General features: G+C 32.8%; 1 protein-coding gene and 1 long non-coding RNA gene across 2 annotated transcripts in view; one reads left to right on the top strand and one right to left on the bottom strand.

Moving 5' to 3' along the window:
• Positions 1-2,074, top strand: part of LOC112515987 — a 3,956-nt gene extending 1,882 nt beyond the window's left edge. Inside the window, exon 2 of the long non-coding RNA XR_003069562.1 lies at positions 1,679-2,074. This is a non-coding gene — a long non-coding RNA (uncharacterized LOC112515987). The remainder of the gene's footprint in view (positions 1-1,678) is intronic.
• A 5,442-nt stretch (positions 2,075-7,516) lies between these two features.
• LOC112515679 lies at positions 7,517-7,642 on the bottom strand. The gene has a single exon (XM_025122587.1). The coding sequence runs from the start codon at positions 7,640-7,642 to the stop codon at positions 7,517-7,519; it is 126 nt and encodes a 41-aa protein (XP_024978355.1).
• Between the last annotated feature and the right edge of the window lie 1,798 nt (positions 7,643-9,440).

A 9,440-nucleotide genomic window follows, 5' to 3' on the forward strand; every position in this document is an offset into this window, starting at 1 on the left:
CCCCCCCCCCAAAATCTAGTGTTAACTGCATTTACTGCTGTGCAATTCCTATTACTGATTTTTGAAGTCATCTCTGTTACTTCTTTACCTTATGAACATGTATGTGGAGTTTCTCTCTAAATCAGAAAGCAAGAAATGCTTCTGGAGACATTTCTCTTAGGATATCTAACAAGGTGAATAAGCTTGAACTTGCCAGTATGTTTGTTCTCCAATGCTTGCTTCCAGTTTTTTGCTAATGGTGAACCTAAGAGGGCGTTTGATTGCCAAAATGTTTTTCAAAGGAATGAAATCTGTCATAGGAATTGGAATCTTGAAGGAATTGGAATGAAATGTTATCAAGTTTGACCAAGTTTTTGGTTTGTAGGAAATCGAATGTAATATGTCAAATGAATTGGAATATGTCTGTTTGGTTTATAGAGGAATTGGAATGAAATGATGAAAATGACCAAAATACCCTTTATTTGAATTTGTATTTTTCATTTTTTCTTAAACTATAAATATAATAATTTAAGAAAATTGGTTTAATGGGGTAGTTTTATCATCTTAAGAAAAATGGATGAAATTCAATTCCTTTCCCACTATGATGGAATGATGAAATCCATGGTTGGTGGAATGTATGGACTTCAATTCCATTTCATAGGTAAACCAAACCCCGGAATGGAATTTGGTCAAAAGAGTTGACCATTCCAATTCCATCGGAATCCTGTGAACCAAACGCCCCCTAACTTGTATGCAATGAGGCATCCCACAGGAGAGTCCATTTGGTCCTCCCTGCTAAGGTTTGGGTAAGCCTGCAACTGGGATTGCATTTCCATTGCCTAGTTTAAAGAAAAGAAAGATAAAGAACTTGAATCAGGAATCCTGGTGGTGGGCAATCGTTATTGCTGAAGTTTGCTACTTTATTGTTTTCAGGAAGTAACACCATTTTTTTTATCATTAAATCACGATATCGTACCTAAGAGATTTCAATCAAACAGAGGTAGTTCTTTCAAGTTTGGGCTTGCACCTTCTTCGTAGGTCCCTGTCAACAATTTGTGCAGTGAGTTGAAGTTTTATTTATGGTAATTTAAGGACATCCAGAAGAAGAAAGAAGAAATAAACATACACAATTGCTGATAGTCTTTGATATTAAAGGTAAACTTCAATTATGTCTGCTTGTTACATTTACTACTAGCTCATGACCTCAATTTGTAGAACGCTTGTGATGGCCCTTCTTGTACAGCTTAACACACACATGCACAGAGGGGGGCACCCTTTCATGGTATTCCTTGGAATTAAGGAGTGTGTTGCTTGTTTCTATTAAGGAAGGCAGAAGTTTAGCAGCAGAGGAACCGGGGTATTTCACTTGATCTAATGAAGTTTTGCCAGATAAGATCATAGGAAATTTGTGAAGGCAAATGCTGCTGTAATGATATCTGACATTGATCCCCTACCATGTTGAATCCTTAAAAGATGATGTTGCCATTCAAGATGGAGAGAGAGCTAAGATAATGATCCACAACCATATAGCTTCCATGATTGTGAATTTTGATTCATTCCATTCAAATACAATTATCGTTGGGTGCAAATGGTTTTTGTTTTCTTTGATTTGAGACCGGTTCTGTGTACACAATCATACATGTAATCTATATGAATCTTTGATCATTTATGTTCAATGATTTCTATGTTGAATTTTCAGGTCCCTGCATGATAAGATGAACTGCTACTCTGCCGCAAGAACAGATTCTTCCGTAAGAAAGGCTAATTGGAGGGGATCAAAAAGGACCTGAAGGGTCCAATAGAAAATTACAGCAGAAAATGTTGAAGCTGTAGGTGAGGAAGCAATAAGAACGAAATGACAACGGTTAGGAGACTGCACGCGTGGGGGTGAGATGCCTCTTGGTTATTTTAAGCAAGGAACCGTTCACCAGCACAACTTGGGTAAGTGTTAACCGGGTACGAATGTGGTTATGGTTAAGCGTTGACTAAAATGGTTCTCTATCAATTGTTTTATAGCATGTCTTACCGATTAAATACATACCTTTATCATCTAGTGATGACCTAGTAAGTGAAATAATAATGTTGACGGGTAGTATTAGTTAGATCAATCTTTAGGTACACTAGTTGATGCCGATTGAGTTGACCATGTTGACCAAATCAACACCTGTCAGCACTATCACTCAAATCAATTTTTAGGTAAACTAGTTGATGTTGACTGTTTACCAAATGCTTACCGGGTAACTTAGCGGTTGTACTTGCCTTAGCAGGTGGCGTGGCAAGGACCAATAATCTTACACAGTACGAGGCATAGGAAGTACCAATAATCTTACCCAGTAAGTGAGAGGGAGAAGACACTTACCCAGTAAGCGCTTACCGGATGCTTACCAATAATCCATTTAAATGTATAAGAATGTTACTCATAAGGTAAGTGAGGGTGGTGAAAATTGCTAGTAATGAGGGAGATAAGTCAGCCTTGTTACCCGAATCAACACCGGTCAGCACTGTCAGTCATATCAATCTTTAGGTAAACTAGTTGACGCCAACTGAGTCAGCAGCAAGTAAAGAGGCCCCAAGTCCGAACCACTTGGACAAGGCCACACGGCCGCTACTAGGATATGTTGTTAGACAAAAGGGTCTTATCAGCTTTGTATGTGTTGCATGTGTCGTTAATTGCACAACAAGGTTTAAAGTTATAAACGGAACTTATATCAGTAAAGATGGTATGTCGGGTGTTGTTCTTCTCAGAGAATCAGTGGTCAAGCCAAATGATTTTGTTAAACTGATTTGCACGTGTATTATAAAGATTGACTGCTCAAACTTAAGCAATTATGCTCAAAACCGAAATCTAAGTATTACAAATGATACTGCTACGGGGATACCAATGGACAATCTCTGCATTGCCAATCAATTTATATTTTTAAACATTGAAGCACATACGAAACTTTTGAATATTAAATCAATAAAAACCGAACAATATCTGTCACATATCAGTATGATGATGATAAAAAGGTATGAAGCAATGAGAAGAAGCAAAGAGACATTCAAGAGGAGGATTAAAAGGGTAATGAGGTATGTATTAGTGATGTTTTTATTTGTGAGGGTGTAGTCATAGGTATGGGGCCAGGTTTGTTTCTATATCCAACCCATCGCTAAAAATCATGATTTATGGAGGATTCAATGCCTTTATAGACTTACCAACTCATCCTTCTAGCTTTGTTCTTTCCAATTTTTGACATATATATACATATATATATATATACATATGTATATATATATATAGAGAGAGAGAGAGGGGGTGAGTGACGGGTTCAAACGAGAACATCCTAAATCAGGGACGGACTTACTTTGGTGGTTATGGTGGCACGTAGAGATGGCCAAAAACCGGTCCCGGGCCGGTCCCAATCAGTCCTCATCTTTCTCATAACCGGCCATAACCGGTCCCAGCGTAACCAGTCCCGGTCTCGGTCCCGGTCCCAACCGAAAATGATAGGACCGGTCAAGGTACTTCATAACCGGTTATGGGCCGTCGGTCCCGGTCTCGGTTCCAACCGGTCCTTGCATTAAAAAAATATGATTTTTTTTTGATTTTTTTAATGATATATATTTTTAATACATTATAAAATTTATAATTGAGTCACTTAAATACACTTTAAAAATGTGTTTTAATATAATTAAAATTACGTTTTCTTATAAAAATACATTATAAAATTATTTAAAAATACATTTATTTATAAAATTATTTGAATTTTCGAGCCGGGCCGGGCCGGTCCATAGTCGGTCCCATAACCGGTTCCGGTCTCACGAAACTACCAAAAACCTCAACCGGTCCCGGTTTTCGGTCCCATAACCGGTCCTTACCGGTCCCGGGCCGGGCCGGGCCAATTTGACCATCTCTAGTGGCACGTGCCACCATATTTTTCCTCTGTCGAAGGGTAAAAGAATTTAGGTTCGTGAAAGGTACAACCGTATTAATCTGTTGTGTGTCACCGTATGTATTTTTAAACTACAATGAGATCAAGTTTTATTTGATATAGTTGGTTTGCAAGATTTTTATACCACCCAAGACTCAAGTTAGAATCGTGTTAGTGTTATTTTCTTAGTCAAATAGTGTCTCCGATTGAAGAAAAAAAAATTTGTATATTTGTTTCTTATAGTCAACGGTGTCACCGTTTGATTTTTTTTTTCCTATAGTTTTTTCCTATAGTCAAATGGTGACATCGTTTGAAAAAACTTATGGGTCGGTCTATGTCCTAAATAAAAGGTAAGAACGTATTTTAACCATGTACATAATTAATTTAGGAGTTAATTCAAAATAAATAAATAAATAATGGGCATAAATGACATTTTTATTTGGATAAATAACAACCTCATTCCTAAAGGTCTCGCCTTGATAGTTATCTTGCAATAAATCATATGGATTTTGACTTATTCTTTCGATCACGTGTGATATATGTGTGTGTTAATGTGATTAATCTCATATGTTTACACTATAAAATCACATAGTGATTTAGGTACAATGATACCACTAGTACAAACCTAAAACGACAATACCTCACAAACAGTGGCGGATCCAGGATTTTTGTTCAGTGGGGTCACCTTTAAGGTAGACTAAAAACCCGCAAAATCGTCTGATGTGTTTTTAACCTAATTACAACGTTTTCGAGGGAATTTTAAAGTTTTTTGGTTGATTTCGAAGGATTTTTTTAGTGTTTTTGTCAATTTCGAATAACTTTTTTGGTTTTTTTGATTGATTTCAACAGATTTTATTTGTTAGAGTAACAGCTTTGATTGGGGTTGGGGGCCCCGGAAAAATGTAATGGGGGGGAAAGTGAAAGGTAGATCATGTAAAACCTAACTTTTAACCTATGAATTTTTGTTTTTGAGTTTTTGACTGGGGTCCCTTCCCCCCTCCTTTAAACCACTACATCCGCCCCTGCTCACAAATGATATCATATATACGACCCTGAAACAGAGAAATCATATCGTTGCGTCTAAATATCACGTGTTGTGACTAACCAAGGCATCAGAAAGTTTGAGGACAAAAATATATATTTTTCTAATTAAAATAGGTGGAACAAAAATAAGGAAAATGGTGTATAAAATTAGTAATTTACTAAACTGTTCATGTCAAATTATAACCCTAAACTTTTGTACAGTTGTTTTACCTACATACTTCAATTTTGGTCGTCCAATTATTTTCAGTCCTAGGCACCTACACGCTAAACCAATCAATATTATTGTACTCGCTTGACTACTCACAACAGATTTTGGATTACTTTTGAGGGTAATGAATAATATTTTTAGACTTGAAAATGTTGTTAATTTGATAGACGAAATATCGTGTGAGAATAGGAGTTAAGGTGATACGTGTAAAAAGGGATTTGGACCTTTAATCATTTTTAACCTTAAAGCAACTCATGAATTGCGTTTTAGAAGAGAACTGATCTTGTGTATATCATTATTGTCGATCTAATGGTTCTTTTTTATTATGATTAAAACAACTCATAAATGCGTTTAATTAATTTATTATCTTCATAAATACGAAACTTATAACTCCCATAAATAGGATACATATAACTCTCCACATTGTATTATCTTTGAATTTTTTATGCCGGTATCACAAAGTGTATTTTCATGGGGGTTTTTTGTATCACATTGTGTATCTTAGAATATCACAGTGGAGATCAGTAAGTGTAAAGAGATAACGATCATAAGCAATCACAATGTGTATACAGTGGGATGTTCACGTCAGGTGGTAGAGGAAAGAGAGGAGATACAAGATCTCTAAAATACCTAAAAATGTCATGATTTAAAAAAATTAAGTTAAAATTACCAAAATTATTAATTTCCAAATTTAAACTTTGATTTGTATTTTAGATAAAATCTAATGGATCTCACAAAATAATGAGTTCCTGCCTTTGATTATTTTTTACCAAGGGCGATTTCGTTGTTTGGTTTTTTACGCATAGGCATAATCTGGTATGTTTTCTGCTGTTGAAAATTTTAGGCGAGTTGTATCAACATAATAGAAAAAGAAATTTTGATTCATTTGTTAATGAGGCGGTACCCAGATTTAAACGGGAAAAAAGAATTTGTAGTCCCCGGCGTTACCACTCGTCCATACCGCTCAAACGACACACAGTAGGAGATAATATATACTATTTTTGGTTGGATTACTAAGGGGTTGTTGGTAAGTGTTTATCATGTTACATTACTTTATCGGATGAATATGGTAAAGACCAATAATATTATCCGGTAAGAGCGAGACAAAAACCAAGAGTTTTACCCAATAAATGAGAGTGACAACTCTTACCATGGTAAGCGTTCACCGAGTAAATTATTGCATACGATGCCGTTTTTGTAAACTAAAATTTTACCCGATAAATAACTGATAATATTAAATTTTATCAATAAATGTTTATCAGGTAAATGTTTCATCAACCGCTACTAAAATAAGAGGTAAGCTTTCACTGCGCAAGCAATTTTTTTTATTTCTTTTCTTCTTTTTTTTTCTTCTTTTTTTCTATTCACCATTAAAAAAACAATTAACCATTCATTATTTTCATTTTAATATTGAAAAACATATACATATGTATTTATTAGTATTTTTTTAATAATTTGTAATAACAAATTATTTATAAGATATATTTTATTAATTTATTTAAATAATTTAAAATAAATAAGTGATGTAAAATAAACAGAGAATTAAAGTAATAATATTTTCTTGACATACATAAATAAAAAATCTAAAGAATTTAACATTCGTTAATAATTTCAATCATGATACCGAACTTAAATTATTTAATAGAATCCAAAACAAAATTCAAGTTTTATGACCAATAAAATACAGTTCTTAAAAGCTAATAACATATTTAAGATTTAAATCTATAAAATCTTTTGACATAATCTCAATAATCATCTAACCAGTTTCAAAACTACAGATTTTGTTTCAAAATTTTCGTTAGATATGTACTCCTGAACTACTAAAAATGAACTGTTAAACTGATTGTAAAAGTTTCATCTATTTTTTAGATCTTTAGCAAACATCTGTGTTTTCAACTTATGCCCTCAATATTTTTAGTTTCTAAAGAACGTTATTATGCTTTAATAACAAAATTAACGCACGATGATTGATATCAACCTTTGAATCTTACATGATGAAATAATATTGGATTTGACAAATTGGAAGTTATATTCTTAAAACATCTGAATCAGTGGATTTTTTACAGACTAATGTTGCCCAAACAACATAGTTTATTTTTCTGCTTCAAAGGGTACATATTGTAGACACATTTACTCTGAGTACGGTAGATAAAAAAACGAAAAATCTCAATTCGTTGGAAACCAAAATCTACTGTAAATACAACACATGTTTTACTGCAACATGGTCAGCAGCCCTATGTTAACTGTATGTCTACAATATCTACAGTTATATCAAAACAAAGATTTTCACTCGTGTGCACTGCAGCCTCAAGTTCAGATATCATTCCTCACGTTCTCTTTTAACAGATGTCTGACAAAAAGACAGTATGAATATCTAATCATGCCAACAAAGCAGCATGACCACACATCTCTTGATTATGTAAAGCCTTCCTCTTTGCTCCTTAAGAAACTTGCCAAGCCCTTTGCTTTGTGGCCTTATCTTTGCATCTTCACTTCCCATTTCTATCTACTTTAAAGCCAATGGAGGAATGGTGCATGGTATCAAGGGCCAAAATCGTCCTACTTATAGACCTAGGGAAAGGGTAGAATGGTCCAATTATTAGAGCTATTATTTCAATGCAATGCCCATACAATGTACAACCCCTATCCCCCACATAAAACAAATCCTAAATTTCCCATTTTGACCTTTCAAGTCAAATTCAGAAGAATAATGGTACATAACTTTTATATTATTGGATAAAAAGTTGCATAACGCTTTGAAAATCAAGATTTCAGATTGCAAAGAAAGGTCTACCGTTCGTTTTCTGATAATGTAACTTTACAGTTTTCTTGTAATTTATTATCTGATAGAAAATAGGATAGATGTTTCCTTGTTAATGGTAAATTGATTGGCATGGGTCTTCTTTATGTTGTTTGTGTATGCGTTTGTAGCTAGGCCTTTCATGTTCATGGACCCCTCTCTCCTGTAGGACAATCACTTTTTTTTCCTTTTCACTGTCAGTTGAAAAACCCTTCGACGATAATCTTTGAAAAGATTAAAAACCCACGTTTTTAATATTCCACCAGTAATTTCTTTGAACACATGAACAACATAAAAACACCTCATTTCAAAAGATGTACGTTTTTTCTCGTAATTGATGAAACAATAAACACGTAAATCTTGAAAAACTGTGTATGATAACGTAACTGTACGATCTAAAAAGTAGTCTTGATGCATTAATCAAATCAAGGTTAGTAGCATTATTGAATAATTAATTAAGATTATTGTAGAATTAAAAAATAATTAAAGATAAATTATTATATGGTATGTGAAAATCAAGGAAACATTAGAGAAATAGAAAAAAATGAAGTGGGTAAAAAAGGGGACAACAAGGAGACATGATGAACATTGTTTAATTGAGAACCCAAACAAGTGGATTAAGTATGAATTATAGGTTTAATCCCAATTAACATGAACAAAAGGGTTTATTATTATATATGGTTCTTTTTCTTTTACCCATTAATTTTATATATATATAGAGAGAGAGAGAGAGAGAGAGAGAGAGGGAGAGAGAGATAGATAGATAGATAAGATCTTTTGTTAACCAAAAATATGGTATAGACCAATAATATTTATTCTTTAACAGAGGTTACTTCAAATGTTTGATTTAATAATGAAGGGCAAATAGGTAATTTTTATGTGGAAGTTACTTTTATGGTATTTAATAAGATGTTACAAACTTCTACGTGTATATAACTTTTATGATATTTAATGATGTTCATACGTAATTATAAGAATGTGTTCATAATATAATGTATATATATATATATATATATAATATAGACTATCATTTTATTGATTAGAATTAATTTTATCATGATTAAAACTATGACTAAATAAACCACTTCAAATGAGATGTTTTTTTTTTGTGTGTGTGCAAGAATCATAATATTATTTTTTCACAAATTTAGTTGATTTACTGTAAAATTGGCATCTATTTTTGAAACTGTAAATGCATGTTTTATCTATACTATATTATAAAACATTTAATAAAAAAATTTAGAAAATTGTTTTTTATGAAATAAAGTATATTTATTAGTGTATATTACTTAAAATTCAATACTATAAGTAAATTATGTGTAAGTAAAATTTATTAGAACTTCATGTTTGAATTCGTGTAATTAAATGTAGACAAACATAATCAAATATAAGTTAAACATTTAATTTTAAATATAAAAAATTAGAATATAATTAGGTTAATCATTGAGTTCTAACAAAATACTTAATTATTATATTTATAAAAAAATTATATTATTAA

This window comes from Cynara cardunculus, assembly GCF_001531365.2.
Source record: "Cynara cardunculus var. scolymus isolate 2C chromosome LG 7, CcrdV1, whole genome shotgun sequence".
Classification (NCBI taxonomy): Eukaryota; Viridiplantae; Streptophyta; class Magnoliopsida; order Asterales; family Asteraceae; genus Cynara; species Cynara cardunculus.